The sequence below is a fragment of the Phyllostomus hastatus genome, unplaced genomic scaffold (genome assembly GCF_019186645.2).
Source record: "Phyllostomus hastatus isolate PE091 unplaced genomic scaffold, TTU_PhHast_1.1 phas_contig_40, whole genome shotgun sequence".
Taxonomy (NCBI): Eukaryota; Metazoa; Chordata; class Mammalia; order Chiroptera; family Phyllostomidae; genus Phyllostomus; species Phyllostomus hastatus.
The window spans coordinates 26,015,949-26,043,005 of NW_025333872.1; the positions used below are offsets into that span (position 1 = coordinate 26,015,949).

Genomic DNA, 27,057 nt, shown 5'->3' on the forward strand with positions numbered 1-27,057 from the left:
CATGTTACATAATTCATTCAAAGGTACCCCTGCCTCTTCGTTACCCTTTCTGCATGTGCTTTCATTGAGGAATTGAGCACAGACTTCCTCCACTGCTACTTCTGGTCAGGTTGCCACGTAGTCAAGAATGTACAGTTTGGCAAACGAGTGGCCAGGTGGGTGGTACAAGCGTGTCTTAGAACAGTGCTTTGTCTGTGAATGCTTGTCAGAAGTAGCAGCTACTTTACCCTCACTTACCTAACCTCTTTTGTTTTTTCGGGTTGTAGGTAGCTTATGGTTTCTCACAAAAGAGCGCTATTTCCAGTTCCTTCAAAGCTAAAAGTTTGTAAACATCACAACATATTTGTAATTTTGTATGTTGTTATTGTTGGCCATACCTCTCAGTGCATTTATTTTAAATACTTATAATTTTCAAAGAATGTACTTTGGGAGGTTTTCATTGATAATTTCTTGGTTCAGACAGTGTTTAGGAGATAGAAAGATTACATCCTTTGCTTTTCATCTCAGGAGATGACATAGATTCCTTCTCTGTTGGTATATACTTTTGATATTTCACTAACCACCCACAACTTAAAAACAGTATGTGATTTAGCTGTTAGCTGTGTGTGTAATCCCCAAATTTTGCTAACCCAGGATTTTGTTTCTACTTCTTAAAATTTTTATAGTAACAACAATTAATTAAAATCAACTTGTATCATTTTTTTTCTTCTTCATGTAGGATAAGAATTACTTTCTTTCTTTGAACCTCTGGTCGTCCAAACCTAGAGTCTGGTATTTCCTCTTAATACCTACAGATGTTATGGTGCCACCATAATAGAGATCATCTTTAATGGATAACCTTATTCCTGTCACTTTACTCCTCTGACATGGTTTTCTTGTCAGTAAAATGGTATATGTGATCACCAGGACATATTGCATTTATATAGAACTTTTAAGTTTTGAAAATTATTTTCATTCCCATAAATAATGCCTGATCCGTATAACTAACTAAATAATTAGCAAGGATATCTGTTTTCTTGGGTTTTATCCATGCTATATCCCTATAAGATAGAAAGAACAGGCAATTGCCTAATTTTGTCAATAAGGAGATTAAGTCACAAGTTAGGCTAGGGATTTCCTGCAGATAATAGCACTCTGCTGATGATGCAACTGACACCAGAAGCCAAGTTTCCCAGTTCTGTAACTGTAACTTAAAAAAATACTATAGGCAGGATAATACTTCTTTTCTCACAGATTCTATAGCTGACGTAATGGGAGGAAAATTGGCAAGTTCTTTTGACAACAGTCACAAGCGAATTCAAAGTGTCATTTTAATCAAGAAAAAAAATGAAAACAATTTTTTAGTATTTACTGAAGCTATTATAAAGTTTGATTTGGTGAATGTACTTTTCTCTTTCATCACATAGGTGCAAAACATTTGCAGCATGGCTTTTATTGAGTGAGCCTGTTCGTTTTAAACACTGCAGTGCTGGCACAATGATTAGTTTTTAAAGAATTCAATAGTTGCAAATGAGTGGTATTGGGCTGGTGCAAAATATGTGTTAGTTGAATAAATATGGTTATGAGCCACTTGATTGATGTGAACAGATTTTCTTTATATCTTAATTGAATCCAGTGTTTTATGTATAGACCATTTTATCTCATTTCTTTACCTTTATGGATAGGAATACTTTGTTCTACCACTCCAGTCATGTTTATTTTCTTTCTTCTAATGTCCAATTTTCCAAATTACATATAATACACTGAGGAAGTGAACAGAGACATATCCCCGATACTCAGGGCTCTCGCTTACAGAGTTCTAACCATATAATATCATATCATCCAAACAGTCATTTAAGCTATATAAATGTGCAGTGATCTCTCATTTTTTGCATTTTCTGTGTAAGCAATGATGAGTCATATTTTTGAAGTATGATTCACTCAAAATTTAAAATTTCTGTTTCTCAAAACTAACTCAGATATTACATATTCCTACCTTTATTCTAGAAATAAAGTAATCGGAATTTTAAGTGAATTAAATCAACATCTCATTGATGTCTGTTTCACATCTGAATGGTAAATTGTGAACTATTCTCCAATTTAGGTTAAGACTGCAGTCATATACTTAAAATTTTAACTTAAGAAAACAGCTACCTGTGACCCAGTGCCAAAAGCTTGACTGGATCAGTTTACAGCCAAGCCATATCATTATTATAATTTCAAATGGAATGGGAAAAAATAAAGTTGAATAATACAAATAGCTCTCTAAGATGCTTATTCAGTGATTCTGCTGTTGAAAGTTTTTGTGCCAGGGTTTTATCCTATAGAAAACTGTTGCAAATCATAGATGTACAATATCTTTTTGTAACATTTTTACAAAATATTTTTGGTAGAGAATATATAACACAGCAGTGATTTGACTTACAGGTCTTTGGAACAATGGAAGAAATCACAATTGTCATAATCTCTTTCCCAAGAGATAGGAAGTTTAAATTTTTCAGGGAAACAGTAGACCTTCAACTTGCAGACCTATGACTATATGCTTTCTTATAAGTTGTCTTTTTACTGGGTCTTCTGCAGAACAATGGTTAAAGCTTAAAGATGAAAATTATAAGTCAGTGGTTACATATCAATTTGCAAAGTCTGCCTTATCACTACAACTCTGGGTTGATTATTTGACACAGATCCCGGCTCCTGGGGTCCGTGGCATTATGGATGAGACGAGACAAATTCCCACAGACTACATAGTCCTGTGGAGAAAAAGGGATGGTGAAGATTCTCTCTCAAGAGGAGAGAAAGCCTCGAAGCTCCTCAACCACCCTCTCAAGAGGAGAGCACCTCAACCCTTGCCTTGACAAGCTGTTATTGGGTTCAATTTGCACAGAAATACAGGGTGTATACATAAAGCTCATCAATTATTGTCAGGCAGAAATGATTAAACAATAGATAACATTCAAAGAACTCTGAGGGCTTATTCTGAGTCAAGGTCAGATAGTTAAAGGGCCATAAAAGTTTCGGGAACAAACTCACTTCCTGCTTGGACCCGTATCATTTAAATTGAGAGTATTAGCAAAGTAGGTTTCATAGAATTTTATGCATTCTTTCTTAGACCTGAACACCCTAGGGAACCCACCCTTTCCAGCACAGGGCTGCACCCACCTCCAGCATTGTTTCAGGCTTAAGTCAGGCAGTGGAAGTAAGGCAGCGAAAAGATTAGGAGACTTCTTGAAGACAGAATGAGGATTCAGGTTATGTCAAAGCTGAGGAGCAAGAGTCCATCACCCTCTTTTTCTATAGCCCCTCAAGTCCTTCCCTGAGGACCCCTTCATGACCATGCCTGTCTTAAATCATCCCTCTTTTGAGGAATCCTACCCATCATTGACTAACCAGTCATCTGCCCAGGGCCAAGTAGGATGAAGAGGAAGGGGGCAGAGGTGGTGCCCCTACAAGGAAGATAAGCTTGGTCTCCTAAGGTCTCCTAAGGTCTTATGGTCCCAAGGTCCTCTACCCAACCTTAGCCATGGGGGATTACAGCTTCTGAAACCAGGAAGGGCAGTTCCTAACAATTATTTGTGTAGCTTTATCAAAAGAATGCATAAGATTACTTTCTTGCTAAATAATGCAAAGTAATGAAAATGAATGTCAGTCTATGAATCCAGTGGTTATTAATTCAATTCCTGCACCATATTGCTACTATAGTGTAAGAGAAAATATTAATATGCCACAAAATGACTTTTGATATCCAAGAATAAAATAATTGGAGGCTCCATTTGAAGTAAGAACTCTCTTATATTCATTCCTAAGTCACATATAAATACATTTATTTTTTCAAAGCTGCACATAAATTTTCCTGGGCATTATCTTCTTTAGTTTTCTGGTAAGGGGACTATTTTGGTTTAAGTTATAAAAGCACTTAATGGAGAAATTCCCATTTCCAACAAATAAAGACTATAAAAGAGTTAATCTTCTGATAATCATATGATAGCTTGATATTATTTCATATCATTTTCTTTCTGAATCTCAAAATATTTCTGATTATAGAGGTAATGTAGTAACATGAGAAAAAGCACAGAAGTACAAAAAATATAAAGCTGAGAAAACCCACCCATCATTCAATACCCTAAAACAAGTACTTAATTATTTTTCCAATCTTTTTTCTATGTGTATTTTACACATTTTGGAGTCATCCTATAAAAAAGGAATATGAAACAAAGCATTAGAGTCAGGAAATCAGTCAGTTAATTTTAAATTGGTGAAATATTGAATGCATGTTGTGTTGTTATATAAATTTTATAGTGGTCTAGCCATATCCCAGGACAGGCTTTGAGTTCCTACTATCTGAGAATTAATATGGAAGGTAACATACAAAGGTAGGTTTATAGTTGTGAGTGTGCAAAACATAGTTTATTCTGGTATTATTATTTATTAAGTATTGTATTATTTTTCCATAACAAACTGTGAACCTACTTTTGTCCCACCCTGTATGTCCAGATTTGCTCCATTTTATTTTGGTAATCCCTTTTTTCAGGTTGTGCACCTCAGTCGTTGCATGTTATATCAAACTGAAGGTTGGTTACAAGCCCAGACAAACAGCTTTTTTAAGAGAGAAATTATCCAAATACAATGAATTACTTTGTGTTTCTTACATTAACACTCAGTTTTCACAGCATTTAAAAGTATTTTTAAAAGAATGAGAGAAAAAAATTAAGATTGCCCTTACCTACACTCAAAACTGACTTTGAAAATCTTTCTCAGTCTGGTTATATACAGAACTAAAATGTATTTTTTACTTTTTAGACATACCATAAAACTTTTGGGAAATTTGTGAGGAAAAAAAGGCCTAACATAATATAAATGGAGCTTTAGGATTTTCTAAAAATTGAAAGGAATAATGCTTTTCCCCTTGGAGTTTCAATACAAGATCTTTTTTTGTCTCTTCATTTTCTAAGATCCACACCATCATGAATACTCTGAATCAAATTGTGGAACTTCAGTGTCACATCCTGTATAATCTCTCTCTCCTTGGATTTTTTAGGTTTGCAATGGAAGGTATTAGGAGATTCATTCCCATCTCAAAGCAGTAACATAACTGACAAAATTTTATTTTTCTCTGCTACCTCACTTACATGCAAATATTTTTCCTTTCATTGCCAAACCTTTTGATATTAAATGGGTCCTTTTTTTAACTTCTAGAAATCTAGTTTCCATCTGACCCCTTTTCTTTTTTTTATTTTTAATTTTTTATTTTTTTTATTTTATTTTATATACTTTTTTTAAATATTTTATTTATTTATTTTTAGAGAGGGAAAGGAGGGAGAGATAGAAACAATGTGCGGTTGCTGGGGGTTATGGCCTGCAACCCAGGAATGTACCCTGGCTGGGAATCGAACCTGGGACACTTTTGTTCCCAGCCCGTGCTCAATCCATTGAGCTATGCCAGCCAGGGCATGACCCCTTTTCTATAATTGTTCTCTCAAGGGTTCTCAGTGTCCTCCCCCCACCCACAATGATCATTCTCAAGCTACAACTTTTCCTTCTTATTCTTACTACTTTTATTTGACTAATCACTGTTTCATGAGATCCTTCCCACTTATTTTCTGTAAGATTTCAATTCCCCAAATACCGTCACCCCCTCTGAGCACTCTCCCTGCATGTTCTTCATTCTGGCTGTGCTCTCTCATTGTATCTACCCCTCACTGAGAAAACAGGGAGGGGAATCTGCTTTGAAGTCATGCAGACCTGGGCTCAATTCCTGGCACATCCCTCTATCAGCTAAATGGCCTTAAGAAAATCATAGTCTCTCAGTTGCATTTATTTCTTTTAAGTATATAATAATAAAGCCAAAGGTAGGAAGCCAAGGGCTTGCATGGATGTTACACAGATTGAAATATCCAGGCAACTTCCAACCCCTTCTCAGCTCTTTTATCTCTAGGCTTCTCATAATTCTGCATGGAGGCAGGCATTACCTTTATTTATCTCAATTTTTCTATCTGGGAAAATGACAATAATATCTACCTTGATATTTTGTTTTAAATTTTTAAAAAATTATGTATAAAGTATCTACCATAGCATCTAACATTGAGTAGATACTCAATAAACATTAGCTATTATTTTCATTAGTGCAATTATTATTATTTGTCTATTAACTAATTAATTATGGCAGCTAGCATATTTTAACTTTTAATTATTAATAAATCATGGTGAAGATATTTATACATATTTATAACCCAGTAAATTGGCTTCCTTAATGTTATTCCTTCTCATACTCCTTTCTGCTCTACTTCCAATTTAAAAACAACAACAAAAAACATACTTTGTTCACTTTCTAATCCATTTTTAAATGTTTTGGTTTGGTTTTTGCTATTGAGTTATAGGAGTTTTCTATATATTTATATTAACCCTTTATCAGATAGATGGTTTGCAAGTATGTTCTTCCTTTTTATAAGCCACCTCTTCACTCTGGTAATTATTTCCTTTGCTGTACAGAAGATATCCTTTTAAAAGATAGTCCACTTATCTTTTATTTGCTCTTGCTGCTTGTACTTTTGGAATGTTGTTGTCAGGAGCTAAGACAAGGGAAATGTGGGGAGTTTCTGTTCAACAGGTATTAAATTTCAGTTGTGCAAGATGAATGAAGTTCTAGAGATCTACTGTACAACATTGTGGTTATAGTCTACACACTACACCTAAAAAAATGGTTAAGAGGGACCCTAATTGGTGTGGCTCAGTGGGTTGGACATTGTCCCACGAACCAAAATGTCACAAGCTCTATTCCCTGTCAGTGCGCATGCCTGGGTTGCTAGTCAGGTCCTCAGTTGCTGATCAATGTCTCTCTCTCTCTCATCGATGTTTCTCTCCCTCACTTCCCCCCTCCTTTCCCCTCTCTCTAAAATAAGTAGTCTTCAAGAAATGGTAAAGAGGATAGATCTTAAGTGTTCTTACCACAATTTAAGAAGTAAATAAATTCAAAACATATTATTGGCAATAAAACAGGTGCTACCTTTCTTGCAAATTATGTTTAATGACCCTCAAGAGCGATATGTTCTTGGTTTTATTGTGTTTTTTATAACAAAGAGGCAGTGACACCACACCTGCAAGATAATTTCCATTCAGGCTCTAAAGCTCCAAACGGCAAAGTGCTACCTTAACATGTCCACAAAACAACCTAGCACAGCACCTGTGTCACGTCAGATGCTCAATAAATATTTGTTAAATAAATAAATGAGTTATGATGTGGGGAAGTCTAACTGTAAAAGGCCAAAATCTGTATCAGGCACTCATTCAAGAAATTTATTAAGTACTTACTATGCATCAAGCACTGCCTTAGGATCTGGAAATCCTGAACTGAACATAAAAAACATCCCTGTCCTCATGAAGCTTACATTGTAGTAATCAAAAATAAGCAAAAAATGCATTTAAAATACATATATAATATATCAGATGTAGAAAATGCTATGGACCACAACAGATCAGGGTAAAGGCAAAGGGCATGTGGGAAATTCTTGGAAAGTGTTTCAATTATTATATAACAAATGACCTCAAAGCTTAGTGGCTTAAAACAGCAACCATTTTATTTGCTCACAATTCCACAGTCAGCTATTTGGTTGAGTTCTACTGGTTGGTTCTTCTGTTGGTCTCACCTGGTGGCATTTATGAGGCTGTTGTCATCTGATGGTTCACCCTGAGACTGGGTGATCTCATATGGCCTCACTCGCCTGGCTGGTAGCTAGTGCCAGCCTCTTATCTTCAGTGAGGCTAGTCTAGGCTACCTCTCAAGAGGGCAGAATTTCAAGATGATGAGAGTGGAAACTGTAACCCTTGAGGCTTAGTCTCAGAAGTCACACATAACTTCCACTGCATTCTGCTGACCAAATCAAATCACAAGGCTTACCAAAATTCGAAAGAAGATGGAACACACTCCACCTCCTGATGAAAAGAGTTATAGGGAATTTGTGCCCTTCTGTGACCTACTGCAGATGGGGAGTTACTGTAGTGTATCAGATAGTCAGTGACATCTCTGGTAGGATTACATAAAGGCAGAGACTGAACATGATGTGAGGATGTACTCCATGTTAATAGCTTGGAGCAGTGCATTCTGGGCCAAGGGAATTTCCAGCACAAAATGCCAAGATGAGAAAACAAGAAGCTCAGTATGGTTGAAAATGGTAGACAAAGTGTAGTAAGAGTTAAAGGTAGAGAGGCAATGACAGGCCAAGTTACATAGGTCCTTATTTGCTGTTATAAGGACTTTTACTCTAAGGTTGGAAGAACCATTGGTAGAGTTTTGATCAGAGTGACATGGTTTGACATATGTGTCACAGGATATCTCTGGCTGCTGTGTTAAAACTGAACTTTAGGGTAAGGTGGCAAGAATGGAAACAAGGAACCCAGTGATGGGATTTATCCAAATGAGAGATGATGGTGGCTTGGAATATAAAGGTAGAACTGCCCTGGCTGGTGTGGCTCAGTGGATTGAGTGCTGGCCTGTGAACCAAAGGGTCACCGGTTCAATTCCCAGTCAGGGCACATACCTGGGTTGTGAGCCAGGTGCTCAGTAGGGGGTGTGCAAGAGGCAACCACACATTGATGTTTCTCTCCCTCTCTCCCTCCTTTCCCCTCTCTCTAACAATAAATAAATAAAGTATTTTTAAAGAGGGTAAAACTAATAGCATTTTTTAGAATAACTTTTAGAACTAATAAGTTAGAAAATATTTTTGGATCACATAAAGTTTTCTCAACCAGAAGCTTCTCTAAGAAGGAAACTATGTTAATTTTATTTTCATGTATGTCTTCTACATTGGCATTTAAAAAGCACTCACTAAATAATTACTGACTGGTTAGTGAAAACTCAGGCCTAGTTTCTGGATGCTGAGCCTTTTTGGAGTTCATTATCCAATGATTTTTGAAGATCAAAACAAGTAGATAAGTCTATTAAGATCTACTGATATTCTTCAGACGGTATTTCTGTTAAATGCTCAAGGATAGAAAATGAAATAGGGCTGAGACAATCTGGATCCAGTAGTATTAAAAGTATCCCTTGAAATGTAAATAATTATTAAATTAATGGAACAAGCACTTATTATTAAATTCCTACTTAGTCAAAAGCAGTATATCAGAGATTCAAAGTCAAACAGGATAGATACTGTTCTCAAAAGCACTAATATTCTAGTGCAGCTTAGAGAGTGTGAACTTTATAAAAATGAAGAAAATGAGGTGAACTTATTGACTAATATTCTAGTATTGAATGAGATTTAGGCACATAGAAGTTTGGGGAAGATCTAGGTGTAGAGTATTCCTGAATCTATTTCATTTCTAAGTAACAAATTAGCAATCTGGTATTATAGTATGAAGGGGCCACACTTAGTTCCAGGCCCAGCACAGTGAGAAATGAAAGTTCTTCCTGATGGTGGCAAAGGACCTGTTTCTAAATTTCATCCCAATGAATGAAGTTTATATGCTTTATGTTGGTGTCACTGTTTTATAGTTATACACAGGACTTGGCAAAAGTAGCTTTACAGTTGTGAGTACACAAAACAGTTTATTCTTACATTATTATTTATTTATTAACTTGTATTTTTATACAAACAACTGTAAACCTACTTTTTACCACCCTGTGTATATAACTGTATGTATATATACATGTATAAACTAGTATACAATACTAAATAGACATTATGATAATTGGTATAAAAATAACTGAATCACAATCATCCATTGAATCAAAATATAGAGGATATCATTTTTAGCAGAAAAAAGAACTTTAAATTTTACCTGTTTTCTTGTTTTCATAATTTGAAATTTAAGCCTTTGTATCACCTCCAGCAGTAAATGATCTAAGAGGTGGAAGATACTTTATGTCATGAAAAGTTGGTATAAAAATCAATGTTTCTTTTAATATTGTGGGATTTATCACTTTAAAAAAATAGAATATAAACCTGGAGTCTGGCTATCTCTTTAGCTAACTTTATCTATAGTTGTCATACTTTGTTAAAACTATGACTCTAGTGCCACAACTTTTTCAGTGTAAATAGACATGACATTCAGATATGATCTTCTTATAACTTCATAGGACGTATTCATTGCAATCTGTTTTAAAACAGGTTAAAATTTAGCCTTAAAAAATCTGCAATTTGGAAACAAGAAGCCCAGCTTTGCCTTTCACTCTGTGACTTAAATCAAGTTTTCTAAATTTATGGCACTTCGCCTTCCTCATCTATAAAACTAAGTGGTTAGGATAGATCAGTGGTTCTCAACCCTGGCTGCACACTAGAATCATCTGGGGAGCATTAGAAAAGTAATACTGCCCAGCCCCCACCCAGAGTTTAATTTTTAAAGGTCTCCAGGTAACTTTCATGTACAGCAAGTGTTGAAAACCAATGGGCTAGATGATCACTAAGGTCAATTCTAGCAAAACTTTCTAATTTTATAATTCACTGTGCTTTCACATAGTAGCAGTTGCTAGATAGAAGTGTTTGCAGTATTTGCAGTGTCCTTTTAGTATTTGAAATTGCCCTCAAAGACTGTTTCTACTCAAAATTGATAATATCTAAGCTCCAAAGTGTTCTATATTTTGAGAATAATTTGAAGCCAGAGCCATGTATGTGCATTAGAAATAGCATTGGTTTACCTAATTAACACTGCTATGATTGGGAAATAATTACTTTCAGTATGCACACACTGTAAGGATAGTGTACTAAGAAATTGTGTGTAACATTTCTTAAATTGCTATTGTAGCTATTTTGATTTTGAATAAATGGATCATTAATATCCTAAGAGATAATAAACCTCCTAAAGTGTATAACTTATTCATAATAAATACTCTACACATTGATTTATTATGAAGCAGAATAGACAGTTTTATAAAAGACTTATTTGAGTGGAATATCTAGTACTGGTATTTCAAAAGATAAGTTGGATTTTTTAAAACACTTGAAATGTGTCAGAATAAGTTTTTGCTGTTATTTACTAAACAACTTTTCTTTTTTTAAGATTTTATTTATTTATTTTTAGAGAGAGGGGAAGAGAGGGAGAAAGAAAGGGAGAGAAACAATCAATGTGTGGTTGCCTCTCATGCTCCACCTCCACCAGGGACCTGGCCCACAACCCAGACACATGCCCTGACCAGGAGTCAAACCAGCGACCCCTTGGTTCACAGGCTGGCACTCAATTCAATGAACTACACCAGCCAGGGCACTAAACAACTTTTCATTGGGGTTAACAGATAATTTTTTCTTTAAGCTTAAATACTGGAGAATATAGCAACATGCTGTATTATTTAAAGTTCCCATAAAATCAAGAACAAAACAATGTACTCAGGTCCATAAAGAAACTGTGTAGATTCTTAGGAAATTGGGGAATGGACTCAAATATTAAGCTGAGAAATAATGGATTTTTGTTTTATATTTTTATATGATTCTGTGCTTGTGAGTATGTACTTTTGAATCCTTGGGACAGGCAGACTCTTTTCTTCTTTTAGCCAGTCTAATAATAGGCAGAAGGAGAAGAGGTAAGATGACAGCTAACATGGGTGAATGTAGGTGTAACCAACACAGAATGTGCTGGTTGTATGAAATTTCCTCAGGCCTAGTTATTTTTGAAAACTATTTGAAAAAAATTTTAATGACCAAAAAAGACACTATGAGAAAGAAATACCTCATGTGATTTTCAACGTAATTTTTATGTCTGTGTCATTCTGTGTCTGTTTGACATTGCCTGTCTGTTATTTTTATCTTTAATATTCATACATATTTTATTGTATTTTTGCTCTATTGATAACAACCTAAACTCAATAGCTAAGAATAATGTACAGATTCACCATTAATCACAGTATGCAAAACTGAGACATGGAAGAATAACCCGACTGCGGGACTAGTCCACACTTGTGTGCAGACTAGGGAGGCTGTTTTGCTTCACATTACCTCTACAACATATCAGTTTGCTTTACAAGGTCTCCTGAAATCAATCAAACACATGTACCATGCTTTGAAAAAATTTTATGTAGTAGAAATAAACTATGAAATATTTGAAAATGCAGGTAACATGTGCTATAGGTTTTACAAAAATAGTGGCATGCATGCTAGTGACTTAAAAACTACTTTATAAGAGTTTTATATGGTTTTAAGATATCAAGAGGTTTTATGAAACAATATTAAATTTAGCATCAGAATGACATCACACTTCTTTTTACTCAACTCTTGGGAGTTGAGTAGAAATTAGTTGTTACCCCTCACCATTTAAGATCTTTTTTCCTTTTCATCTCCAAATTCTGGTGTTCTCTTATTGGATGCATTTATCTGATGCATTGCTTTGTGCTTTATTTCTTGGTATAAGCACATGAATGACTGAGCACAGCTTGATATTTTTATTCATTAGTGTATTCAGATAAAGTCAACATAGGGCTAATAATTCCAAAGAAAGGTAAGGACAGAAGTCATGTAGCCTCAAGAAGGTATACATGAAAAGGGTATGGGGCATTAGATGCATTTCATGCTGCAGGGAGTGAAAGATTAAAGCGTGGAGACCAGCATCACTTCCCAACTTTGCCTGGGGCTGGTCCCGGTCAGCAAATCAATAATTGTACAAAGTAAACTAAATTGACCTACTTTTTAAAAGATGGCATATAAAATTTACATGATCTTAAGAGTCTAGGGATACATTGAACATAGACTTTATATCTGACAAAGTTTAGGAATGCTAACATTTTCTTGAGTAAACAAAGTTTCATTACCTGGATATAAATTTATAACTTTGTCTTAATAGAGGTCTTATTTACAGTGAATTTTTTTTTCCTTTTTAAGACTTCAAATTGCTTTGTTGGGCATAGCCACATAATGTGAAAGTATAAATACTGGACTCCATCCTGAAAGCATATATACTGCATTACAGTAAAGCTGTCATCCAGGATTAATAATGTAGATGATTATATTTTAAAATATGTCAGTTTCTCTTAAATGAATCTTTTTTCTTTAAATTCTAATTAGTTAAGATAAATGTTTTTCATTTGACCTTAAGTGTTTGTCACAAGAAGATAAGAGACAGATAGCTAATGAAATAAATTGAAGTTGTAGATTTAGGTAGAATTGGAATTAAATACTGTTGCATTTGTGAAGGTCTAACTGATTTTTTTTTAAAAGTTGGCATAGTTGCATGACATCATGAGAAAGAAAAGAGACTTACCAAAAATTGGGTTGGCTGATACTTAGAAGTATTTGGGTAAACTCAGGTATAATTGTTATGTAACTCTGCCCAAATACAGTATATTTCATCTTAAAAGAGGTTGTAAAGAGTATTTGGAGCCATGAATATTAATACCTTAAATTATGAATATTAAAAAGACATTGCTTCTAGATACCAAAAAGAGATTATGTGAGTTATGTTCTGTAGCTCAACTTGGAAGTCCCACTGTCACAGAGAAGCCTCTTTCATTGACTGTGTGCATATTTAACCCAATAGCTTTAGGCATTCAGAGATGAAGTAGGTGAAATCAGAAGTATCATATCAAAATTAACATTAAGCCATGTTTTATCCTCTCTGAGTTTTAGAGTAGTTTTAACACAAATAGTAACTTGATTTGAAATTTAAATGCACACATACATAGGTTTGCTACTTGGAAAGTTTCCATGCCTGGGGGAGGGGAGGTGACATTTAATGCAGTCAGACAAATATATAGCATGTGTAATGGTAATAAAGTTGATTGGTTACACTGATAACTTTTTTTTCTGCCTCTTCCTGTAGAGTAGTTTAGCTTGGGTGGATGGGTTCTCCCCCATCCTTCCTCGCTACCAAGGAGGTGTAGGTTGATACCATTTTTATTGTTCTGCTGGGGAGGGAAACAAACCATATGCTTTAGAATTTTGAATGGCTACACCAAAGGGAAAATTGAAACAGGCCCTCTTTCCACCTTCCTACTGCACTTAGGGGTGGAAGAGGGGCCACTTATTCCTCTTAATGTTCAAGCTGATTTGGAGTTAGCTTAATGCTTTACTCTCCAGGGCAAAGAGGTGGGACAGGGGAAGAAATGTCAAAGGCTTCAGAGGCACTTTGGGCTGAGCAGAGTGTAGAGTGTAAAGCTTATGTCTGAAACCCACCCCGCCCCTGGATACCAGGCATAGGCAATGAGAATTGGAACCAGCTGATGCTGCTGCTGCTGTTTCCCGTTTCCAGGGTGAATTTTTCACAGCAGCTAATTCTAAAGGAAGGAAAAATCCCTAACCAGTAGCTAAGAAGATCCTATCACCCAACTCAACCTATGTAACCTTTTTAGGCAGGATTTTCAGAGAAATCCGCGTTTCAAAAGCAAGCATTCATGATCCAAAAATACGGGACGGGAATCAGAGTAAAAAGCCTCTTTACACTCTGAGTGTTTGAAATGATCCGATGAGCATAGGAAGCGGCTGCCAATGCTCTGGCGGCTCCTCGTGCTGCTGCCGCTGCCGCTGCCGCCGCTGCTGTTCCTCGCAGAGGGCTGGACAGAGCTAGTCCCGGTTTCAGCACCCCCGGCGCTGGACAGCTCTCTGCACGCACGCCGCACCGCTGCCTGCTTGCTTTTTCCAAACACTCTCGCCTTGCATTACTGGAGATGCATCTAAATTACGTCCTGTTCAACAACAAGTAGATTTTTTTTTCCTGTACGAGAATTACAGTAGACAATTCTCTTAATTAAACTGCATTTTCTTCTTTACGGATTTGGTCGTCAGGCGTATTTATCCCGATCTCCCCCCCCCCCACCCCACCTTTGCAGGAACGAGTCTTTGGGAACGTGGTCCACCCAGGGATGTAAAACTGTGCTTACCGATGCATCCCATACGAAATGCTTATGTGATCGTCTCTCTACCTTCGCCATTTTGGCTCAGCAACCTAGAGAAATAGTAAGTAACAAAGGGAAAACACGGCTTTAATGCAAAGGCAGGGACATTGTGGCAAGTGTTTCTCCAGGGAACTGCATTTTAATGGGGAAATGGAAAATGTTGCAGGGTGGCAAAATTGGGTTCTCCTCCTTAGCTACAGTAGCTTGGTGGAATGAATTATAGTTTGTGTGCTATAACTAAATTCTACTCAATTTTTTATCTTCTAACTTGAAATTTCTGCAGTATACTTTTGAGGATGTACTTCAATCATATTGCTAATATGTTGCAAACTTTCAAATAAAAATAATTGTCAACTTAACCTTTATTTTAGAACTGGAAAGCTGTTCTGGGGAATTTTCGAGGATATTGTTGATAGTAGAATGAAGACCCCAGACACTACAGCCAAACACATTGCATATCTGCATTGAATATTTTCAGTACAGGTTTTCTGGGGGTGTCCTTGGATATTTATTTTTAAATAATCAAATGAAGTTTTCCTGAAAGCATGGGCTGTCAAAAACTGTAAAATCATTCCTTAAAAGTATATAGGTTTACAAAACAACTTTCTGAAATAGGCAGTTGTATAAACTGTCTAAAAGGAAAATAATATCCTCATCAAATGTATTTTGAAAATTATTTCAAAAGCTGAAATACTGAAAACTCATTATTAAGATTTCTGTGACATTCTGTTTAAATTTGACCTAAATATGCATCACTCTTCTTACTTATTTCAATGACCAAAAAAAAAAAAACTTAATATAATTTAATGTGCATGTCTAAGGTTTGGAACACTTTTGATCTTAAAGTGCATTTCTTCAAACTTCCAATATTGAAAATATGAAAAACAACAGATTTCATTAGTTAGTATCATGCTAGTGTCTATGGAAGAAATCTCTCATATAGTGACTACTTATAATCTTGATATATATTTTAAAGGATATAAGGCTTATTTTTCAAGGTCATGTATTTAAGGACTGATACTGACATTGTGAAAATTATCTCTACATATTTTGTTCATAGAAAAAACTCACTGAATACATTCTAAGATCTTGCATTTAAATTGTATTTTCTTCTGTATCCTTAGAGACCAAGCAAGTGAAATTAAGTGAGAGAATACTGGACTTAGAATGAAGTTGTCAAAAGTCAGAAAGTTTGAAAAATTTTCAATATTTGAGTGCCAGATTCAGGTCCCATAATGAGTTGTAAATGGGAGGATCAAATTAATTTGTACCAAAAAACATATTGTGAAACAACTGCACTGTAGTTAGTTGAAGAAAAGTGAATGATGATTCAAATTTTAGCTGGAAAAATTTAACATGGGAATGTTAACCATGTGTAGTTTAGATTTTTTTTTTACTTCAGAAAGCCAAAAGTGGATAATAAGTCATTATCAAGCATTTTAAACTCTAAGGCCTTTATTACTTCACAGTTGGGAGGGCAGAGCTAGAAATAGTCATTTTAGAGATTGAGAAAATGTGAACAGAGTGATTACTGGGTAATTATCTGGTAACTATAACAACTATCTTGGCTATTTTTGAGTGTTAGGATAGTTTTGCTGAGTTTAGAACTTATTTTAATTTATTTGAAAATTCTTTTTTTGTTGTTGTTTAACTTGCAGGTCATGGAGTCCTCTGGTACACCTTCAGTTACCCTAATAGTAGGCAGTGGCCTTTCTTGTTTGGCCTTGATCACCCTAGCAGTTGTCTATGCAGCATTATGGAGGTACGTAATCACTTCATACGTTTAAAATGCAATGCTCTGGTTTTAGAGTTAAATTAGGAAATATGATAACCATTATTATGTTTCCTTTTCTTAATTCACTGGAAAAGTATTTTTAGTACAGAGTTGAAATTGCTGTCATTAAGCTATAATAAATGGGCCCAATAATAATAATAAATGCTTACCCAGTTTTCTTGTTTGTATTTACCTAAGATGAGAGCATAAACAAAACACACACATACTTTTCTTCCCAATTCAAATGATGGTAGCTCTCAACAAGTTGCTTAACCCCCAAGCATGGTATTCTTACTCCCCTAGTAAAGTCTATGTGTGATTTCTATAATATTTACCCAAATTGCTATTAATCTTGAGAGTTTAAGTGATATAGCCAAATTAAATTTTCTGCTATAGAAATATGGTCTCCAAGTTCTTAAGTGTTAAATGCATGCTTTCAGTATGTCCCAGACAATAGGTAAAATCTATAATATTAATGCACTAACATAATACCTCAATGCTCTGAAAAAGCCTTTGGTTGAATTTTTTTTTGATAAGTCAGATTTTCACAAATGGATTAAAGGAAGTCAGAAAAATACATAAACAAGGTCAAGTGATTTAAACAATGTGTACATTATTTAAAATTGCATCTGCTTGATATGAAAATTTAGTACTTCTTGAAGAATTGTTTTTCTATTAAAATCAGATCTGTGAAGTTTGTTATGTCCACTCATATAATAAACTAGTACATAACTAGTACATAACCAAATTTTCAAACTTCTAATGGATTTTTAAATGTTAAGCATTTTATACCCATTTTGATTATTTTAAAATGTTCTAAAAACAGTTACTATATTAATAAATAGATAATTCTTTATTATTTCCTGAAAAATTACAATATTAAAATTGAAAAAGTAGCCAGTCTAGGGTTTCACTTACCTTTTACTTAAGATAAAATAAAATTTAATTGAAAAAGTAATTATAATTTAATAAGGAAAGGTCATTTCATTAAACATCATTTTTTTAGTTTTATTTATTTATTTTTAGAGAGAGGAAAAGGGAGGGAGAAAGAAAAACATAAGTGGGTGGTTGCCTCTTGAGCACCCCCTGCTGGGAACCTGGCCTGCAACCCAGGCATGTGTCCTGACTGGGAACTGATCCAGCGACCCCTTGGTTCACCGGCTGGCACTCAATCCACTGAGCCACACCAGCCAGTGCTATTTAACATCATTTTCTAAAAAAAAAAATCATTGTTCTCCATTATGTGTTTTACTTTTTTGTGGACAAAAATTAATTGTTCAGGATATTAAATTGTCAAAGATATTAAAATTTTCATTATTTGTACAAAAAATATGGACATATTCTTGGTCCACTGGCACAGATACATATAACAGAGGTTCTGTCTTCCTGCAAAGGAGTTATCTGATAGTAAAATAGTGACACTCTGGTAAGACATTGCCAATCCCATTAAATGAAGGAGATACTTGGTCTAGGTATGCCATTGTACACAACAGAATCCAGGGTTCAGGGCTCAGTCAACTAGGCATTGTTCTGCTAATAAAAGAGCAAGTTAGACAAAGGCTGAGAAGAAGACAACTTCTTCTCCCCCACAGTTGTCTCAATGGCACTTCAAGATAAATCAGGCAGTGTTTAAGAGTCAGGATACTAGGTAATTACAATGGTATCATAATTTTTACTCACTGAAGTATTTAGAATTAAGTTTCTACTTCTTAGCACTTAGAGTTCAGGCACCAATTCCACCTTCTCTTCACCCTCGACACATATAGCTGAAACTAGCACAAACACTGCTGATACAAATGATACATAAAATTTTTCAAAGAAATACTGGATTGATTAGTTCATAACAAAGTTTTCTTTAGTTCAGAAAATCCAGGAAAATCACCTATTCCAATAGTTACCTAAGAGTCACCAAAGACATCTGAAAGGATCTATCAAAATGACATGAAACTGAGAAGTATGGAAGAAAGGGCCTAGAAACAACATAAATTTGCATTCCTAGCATTTAGTGACCATCAACTCATTATCCATAATTAGAAGAACTGAACTAATGTGAATAGTTTGATAGAAGTTTTAAGACTCGGAGATTATGTGAATCTTGTAGCATAACAAATTCAGTGCACTTTATAAACACTAAATTTGCATTGTAACATTATATGGTAATACTCATATTAGGATCCTGTTTCTTTTTTTTCTAATTAAAAAAGTTTAATTTTTTATTTTGTAAGGATGTATAAAATGTGTGGACATCAGAATTATATATATATATATATATAATACTTTGAAATGTTTTGGTTTCCCATGTAGTTCATTAGAAATGTCCATAAAATAGTTAATACACTAAACTACAGTCTTTCCACATATAAATATGTTCTGTAGAGTTCTTACATCAAAGAGCAACTGAACATGTCCTTTCAACCCATGTATTGAAATTATGCATTCACAAATGTTGTTTAGAATAATCAGACATGTATATTAAAAAGTGTTGAAAGTTGAGACATTTTACCACTATTTTTAAGGCAATAATGTGACTCAGTATTACTGAAAATGGAAACATCTAAAGACACTTCAGGGTGTCAGTCTCAGTCTTTTATTACCTCGATTTTCCTATTTTCAGGGCAAATGATATCACTGAAACCTTTTTAATAATGTCATCTCTGTGCTTCTTCTGTCATGGAAGCCATTAACATCATATAAAGGGTCAATTTTGTACAGCCCTTAGCCCTTAAACTTTTTATGTTACATCTGCCACAAAAAAAAAAAAAAAACCTCAAAACTGATGATGTTTTCAGTATCCCAGTATGTGGCTTATTATATTTTTAGATACTGATAATGGTAGGGACAAGGTTAAGTAACTCTTGAGGCAATTACAAAAGCAACCTAGGTTAACCCTATTTGGGTTTGTTTTGCGAAAAGAGGAAAATTTTTAAGTACGATTTTTTATTTTATTATTCCTGAAAAATTTTTTATTTCTCTTCTGAATTGTGTGATGGAATGTGAGGCTTCTGCCTAAATATTCCTCAGAGACAGAGAGAGAGATTTAATCTTCCAAAGAGTGCCTCCATATCTCTGGCACCCCCATGGAACACTGCAAAGGAAAGCCCACACCTGCTGTGAAAAGTGATTTCATGTTCTAATACAAACTGAACAGTTTCAAACACATAGCAAGTACAAGTGTGTCTTTTTGTTACTGTCACTGAGCGATTTACTACTGGGTACAGTAAAGCAAAATAGCTGTTACCCATTCAGGGTAAACAGCTGGTAGAACATTTGATTCTAAGCAGTTTTCTCCATGGCTTACTATCTTGATTCACTTACAAATTATATAACAGACTGTCTACAGCACTTCTTCATAAGGGTAAAATATGGCAGATGCCATGTAATTTTCAAGCCTAATGATGAGTTATTATTTCTAGATTTGATTAGTTTTTAGAGATTAAACTTCTGGGTTTTTTCTCTATGTTTGGAACAAGTTACTTAGGAAAAATAAAATGTAAGGAGTAGCAGCCTGACTACATAAAAATACTTGAGGGGATGAAATGGTGGATGAAGTGTTCACTGTTTCATGAGAGTAATGGATATTCCAGTAAACAAGGGAGACTTTAGAATCTTCCTTTCTGTTTGCTCCTTAGAGTTTCTATTGGTTGATTTATATGGTAATACTTAACAAATTATATACATATATACATAAAGGTAATTATGCTAATTAATATACTTGCAAGAAATTTTAATTTCTAGTAAAAAAATATGCTGATAACAATTGTGTAACTTATACCCTATCAGAAAAGTCATATTCACACTGATATCTTAAAAAATAGTTTTAAAGGACCCTAGATCAAGCCATGCCAGTATAAAGTTGGGTCTCAAAGAATAACCTTCATTAAAAAAAAACTTTTTAAATCTTTTTTTCTCTTATAAAGTCTGTATTTTAGTTTTTCTTTTTCTGGATGAATTCCACCAATTTGCATGATATAGGATTCTTTATCTTTCTGTTGAATTTTAAAGTTGGGTACTCTCTTTCTCTCTGGCCAGGTACATACGCTCTGAGAGGTCCATAATTCTAATTAACTTCTGCCTGTCTATCATCTCATCCAACATCCTCATACTGGTTGGACAGACTCAGACTCATAATAAGGTATGACTGGTAGTCATTCTGATTCTCTATGTGTGTTTCTGGTTTGAAAGAAAGTTGGTTATTGATAATCTAAACATTTATTATAGATAAAAACCATCTGATAATTTTTTTTTAATTATCTTATTTCTAAATAAAAGTATTGCCTATTCTAGACCAGATATACATTCCCTCAGCTTAATTTCCTGGGGACTGAGAAGCTGTTTAAAGTAGTAAAATATGTGTTTGTTAAACATTATATCAAATCTCTATTAGTTCAAAGCCTTAGAACATCAAAAGCACAAATTTTGATTCATTACCCTAATCATAATAGGGTTGCCTGTGTTTTGGTCTAGTTTATTCACATACTGATTCCTAAAGTCAACTCTAAATTATTTACAAGTATAATATAGATCTGGAAAATCTACCTAAAAATTGTCTATAGGCAATAATCAAAGACAGTATCAGGTGAAAGCAACTTTAGGTTTTTGCCTTTCATAAAGTTTTACTTAACTTATTTTGATACTTAATTAGCATTGCAATTCTTGAAATGCATAGTCACTTTTAGCAGAATCTGAAAGTATAGGTCCTGTTTATAAGGATTGACTTGAGTTGAATGACTGTGTTTGTTCCAGAAGTGACTGTCAGCTCTCTTTATAAACTACTCTGAAATTCATTCCAAGAACCCCATAATAGCAGTCTTAAATTAACTTATCCCTACCTCAAAGGAATTCTGGTAAACACTGCTTTAATAACATGTCGATCAACTCGGGCCTGTGTTTTTCTCAAAAAAAATTTTTTATTTTCAAATAGTAAAGCCAATAATTGAACTCTTCCTTCATAAGCTGTCAAAAAAAATGTGCTTTCCATTAGGTTTCTATGTTATAGTAGATACTTGTAGCACATGTATAGTTAAAGTTTTCTCCACCAAAGTCTCCTCTCCTTATAATTGTTTACTATCCACTCTTGAGTTATGCCCCTCATTACAATATGATCTTGAGCAGGAAATATGCTTTTAAAACTATGTCATGCTCTATGGCAGAGTTTTTAGAAGTTCTGAAACAAGTGGTAAAATAGAATTTTTCACAAGGTTTGCTACATATTACAGTGTTTATGGTCTGAATCTTTGTTCAATGGAAATAGAATATAAGCCACAAATGCAAGCCACATATATAATCATAATATCTTAGTAGCCACATTAACAAAATAAAAACAGTGAAGTTAATTTTAATAATACAGCAGGTCCTCAAGTAATGTTGGTCTGTTTGATGTCATTACTATATTAACATTGATGAGATGCTATAGGACCGGGGTGTCAAAGTCATTTTCACCAGGGGCCACATCATCCTCGCAGTTCCCTTCAAAGGGCTGAATGTAATTTCAACTCCTTAACAGTTAAGGAGTAGTTATATTTATACAGTCCTAAAATTATTTTGGCCCTTTAAAAGGCAACTGCGAGGCTGATGTGGCCCCTGGTGAAAATGAGTTTGACATCCCTGCTATAGAAATTTAATTCATTTATATCAATTATCCTGTGGTAAAATTGGTTTCCTTATATGTTGTTTTACTCAGTGGTAGGACCAATTGATGATAAATGAAGACTGACTGTATGTTATATTTAACTTAATATATCCAAAAGATGACCCTTTAACACATAATTACTATGTTTAAATGTTAATACAATATTTTATGATAGTTTTATTAAGTCTTAAGAATCTGGATGTAATTTATACTTACAATACATCTCAGTTGAGGCTAGGTCCATGTCATTTGCTCAGTGAATATCATATTGTGTAGGTCTAAGTGCTACTAATATTCTGAAAGTAAATAATCTCAAGAAATTACATTCTTCTTGCCAGTTTTGGCTTTCCCAGATTTCCAATGCCTCTGTTTTATATGAAAATTCTGTAAATATTAGGAACAAAAGGCAAGATAAGACAAATATAGTTTTATTTTTCATTTCTGAGTATAAAGCAAAAAACAAAAACAAAAATTTTGATGGTGTTTGGGTTCTCCCCAGGCAATCGATTGTATAATAGATTCCACCTGGTTTGGGGATCATAGTGGTTCTGTTCCAGATAGACTACACTAATTTCTACTGACGCAGTTACTGATGCTTGTGGGAAGGAGTGGGTGGTAGGTAGTAGTGGGATGAACAAAATAAGAAATTATTGGTTTTCTCTTATGCTATGTTAATGTTGCTTTACAGGCTCTACATAGATGATCTTGCAAGCCTCAGACAATTCACTATAGAGTGATTAGGAGGGAAAGGTGTAAAACACTGGGGTTTTGTTCTTAGTATTCTAAAAAAAAATCAAGTTTCCAAAGGGAATGATCATATAGTTTACTGTGAAATATGTGCTGGATGGAATTAAGTTGACCCTGTTACATTTTAAATATGTGTGAAATAGTAGTGTGTGAAAAGCTATACCTGCTTTCCTGTATCTGGGATTAATGATTATTTCTCAGCAAAAAAATAGAAGAGGAAAATTTCAAAATGTGTCATCCACATTTCTCTGGATAAACTGTAGGAAAGTGTTTTTAAAATGTAAACTATTGATTGGTGGTTACAGTATTTTATCTAGGTTTATATAGGACCCTGTTGTTGCTGTGGGCAGTTTGTAATTGATCAGATTCCTATATTTGACTTTTCTAGTAAGTTTTGATTGATGCTTTAGTATTCCCCACTTGGAAAAATAGAAACAACTGAGAGAGCTTTGATGAACACATTATTTGGTGCGGTCTCTGGGAGTTGTCATGGCTAGTTTGTGTGAAAACTGGCATTTGATACTGATGTTCAGAATAGTTTTGAAGTGTCATACTGGGATCTTTCTCTGAATTGCTTGTTGAAATATAATTGACTTGATTATCTCACTACAGAGTATTTCTGCTTTCTTTTGAGTTGAGATAGAAGCTGAAATAATCCATTGTTTAAAATATGATGTATTCAAAAGCTATAGATTCAATTCTTGGCAGCATAATAAAGAATGAAATGCAGTTGCATATATTTAATATGCAGTGAAAATTTTAATTATAACTCACTTCATTGTATTTTAAGCTTTCTCATAAAATATCATTGCCCCTTGATCTTTATGCATTTATAATTTTGACCAGGATATTCATGTACCACTCAAATATTGTTTATTTTTGAAGTTTCCATTATACCTTAAGGTATGAAATTTTTTAGTCTTTTTTAAAATATATTTTATTGATTATACTATTACAGTTGTCCCATTTCCCCCTTTACTCCCCTCCACCCTGCACACCCCCTCCCACCCACATTCCCCCCCTTTAGTTCATGTCCATGTGTCATACATATAAGTTCTTTGGCTTCTACATTTCCCATACTATTCTTACCCTCCCCCTGTCTATTTTCTATCTACCATCTATGCTACCTATTCTCTCTACTTTTTGCCCCTCTCTCTCCCTCCCTTGTTGATAACCCTCCATGTGATCTCCATTTCTGTGGTTCTGTTCCTGTTCTAGTTGTTTGCTTAGTTTGTTTTTGCTTTTGTTTTAGGTGTGGTTGTTACTAATTGTGAATTTGATGTCATTTTACTAGGTTTTTTTTTTTGCTGTCATTGCTGTACATGTTTTTTATCTTCTTTTTCTTAAATAAGTCCATTTAACATTTCCTATAATAAGGGCTTGGTGATGATGAACTCCTTTAACTTGATCTTATCTGAGAAGCACTTTGTCTGCCCTTCCATTCTAAATGAAAGCTTTGCTGGATAGAGCAATCTTGAATGTAGGTCCTTGCCTTTCATGACTTGGAATACTTCTTTCCAGCCTCTTTTTGCCTGTAAGGTCTCTTTTGAGAAATCAGTTGACAGTCTGATGGGAACTCCTTTGCATGTAACTGCCTCCTTTTCTCTTGCTGATTCTAGGATTCTCTCCTTAATTTTAATCTTGGATAATATAGTTATGATGTGCCTTGGTGTGTTCCTCCTTGAATCCAACTTCTTTGGGACTCTCTGAGCTTCCTGGACTACCCGAGAGTCTCTTTCCTTTGTCAGATTGGGGAAGTTCTCCTTTATTATTTGTTCAAATAACTTTTCCACTTGTCACTCTTCCTCTTCTTCTGGTACCCCTATAATTCAGATGTTGGAATGTTTAAGTGTGTCCTGGAGGTTCTTAAGCCTCTCCTCACTTTTTTTGAATTCTTGTTTCTTCATTCTTTACTGATTGGATGTTTCTTTCTTCCTTCGGGTCCACACTGTTGATTTGCATCCCAGTTTCCTTCCCATCACTATTGGTTCCCTGTACACTTTCCTTTATTTCATTTATCATAGCCTTCATTTTTTCATCTAATTTGCAACCAAATTCAGCCAATTCTGTGAGCATCCTGGTTACCAGTGTTTCAAATTGTGTATCTGATAGGTTAGCCACCTCTTCATCGCTTAGTTGTATTTTTTCTGGAGCTTTGGTCTGTTCTTTCATTTGGGCCATTTTTTTTTTTTTGGTCTTGACATGCCTGTTACATAGTGAGGGGTGATGCCTTAGGTATTTACCAGGGTGGAGCAACCCAGTTGCTGGGTTGTGACACTGTATGTGGGGGAGGGGTCTGAGAAGGAACAATGGCACTTGCTCTGGTCTCTGCTGGGTTTCAATCACTCCCCAGCTTCCCACAAGCAAATTGGGCCCTTCTGGTGCTGATTTCTGGGTGGATGGGCTTGTGTACATTGTAGGACCCTGTGGGTCTCTCCAGTGAACTCTCCTGTGAGGCTGGGAGTTTCTCCCAGCACCTCAACCCCCACAGGTGTTTTCAATAAGTGGGTTGAGGCTTTATTTCCACGAGGTGGGACCCTAAGTTGAGCAGTCTGTCCCTCTCCCCAGTTTCACCTGGTTTATCTGTGTGTGAATGTGGGACTGCCCAGCCTGCCAGCCACCTTGCACACTGTGTCCCTCCATAGTCCGCTGCCTCCCTGGGTCCACCAGCTACTGCCTTCCTGCGAGTCCTCTCCACCCAGCCACCTGACTCCATCCCTCCTACTGGTCTGGATGAATGTGTCTTCTTTAACTCCTTGGTTGTCAGACTAACATACAGTTCAATTTTCTGTCAGTTCTGGTTGTTTTTGTTTTTAAATTGTTGTCCTTCTTTTGGTTGTGTGAGGAGGCACAATGTGTCTATCTACACCTCCATCTTGGCTGGAAGTAAGGCATGAATATTTTTCACTGAGCCTGATAGTACGTTTTACGGAAAGCAAAGATTATTTTGGAAACAGATATATTCAGAGAATAGTTTTCTTAATCACAAAAATATATGCTTGCTTCTGCTAAAATGTTTTGAGATGATTTATTATATTAAACATTTCATAGCATTCTTTTTAACTTATAGAAGCCAAATTTGATGACACTTTTGGGTTTTATTGTTGTTGTTGTTGTTGGCTTTGGGGTGTTAGATAATAGTGGCCACCCAACAACTTTTGTTCAGAAACAGTAGACAGTCACTACCAGGTTATAATGAAAACAAGTTAAGTAGAGATTGTATCCCACAGTCAGATGTTTATTGGATAAATACTTAGTAGCAAATCAGGAGCAAACTTGTTCTATGAACATAATGAAATCTTAGATCTTTCTTATTTTAGGTACTTTGACCACTTATATGCAACACTCACTTGAGGTGGACATAGCAGTACTCTAGAGGCAGAATTCTGTGCCCTTCATCATCACGGGTCAGTCCTAATCCTCCTAGTCCAACAAAGCTGTGGGCCCATCTCTGAGAAGTACAGGATCTAGGTCTCAATGGAATCTTCACACAGTTCATTCAGGACTAAGAAGTGTTTAACTATATTAATTTATATTGCTTCAATGCCTTTATTTTTACCAAAGGGAGCCCATTAATATAGTCAGGCACTAGGTCATCACCTTTCACATTTTGTTGCTGAGTACAGTGTTGATTGTGAATACATTTACCTAGATCAAAAAGACTTGCAGTTGCCACCAATGGAGTATGGCTCTTTCAAATATAATGCCCACTGACCATCCTGTTCTGTGCATTCCTGGACAGCTAGAATTAAAGGTTAAACTAACTGGCACATATATAGTATCATAATGAAAATATCCAAGTATTATAAAATACATTCAAACAGCCTAAAAATGTTAAACATTTTGAAAAATAATATTCAAATATGAGATGAAAAGATAGACACTAACTTTATTGCCAAGAGACCTAGCAAAGTCCTCATTGACAGATCGAGGGAAGATTTTCACATTGTTTTGGACAGGCAAATATTTTCTTAGCACTATTTAGGAGGAATTTATCTCATGGTCCTTTGTGTATGTATTGGATTACATAATGGGATATATTTTTCAGTATTGGAAAAAATAAATTCTCTGTTGGAGCACTTTTTAAAAGTCACATACTCTACAGTTTTCTTACTTAATCTT

General features: G+C 35.1%; 1 protein-coding gene across 2 annotated transcripts in view; it reads left to right on the forward strand.

Annotated features, from left to right (window-relative positions):
• The window catches only part of ADGRB3 (adhesion G protein-coupled receptor B3), a 719,215-nt gene that overhangs the window by 544,873 nt on the left and 147,285 nt on the right, over positions 1-27,057 (forward strand). For both annotated transcript variants that reach the window (XM_045843906.1, XM_045843907.1), the window contains exons 17-19: positions 14,720-14,846; positions 16,444-16,547; positions 20,589-20,691. In XM_045843906.1, coding sequence (XP_045699862.1) covers positions 14,720-14,846; positions 16,444-16,547; positions 20,589-20,691 — 334 coding nt within the window. The remainder of the gene's footprint in view (positions 1-14,719; positions 14,847-16,443; positions 16,548-20,588; positions 20,692-27,057) is intronic.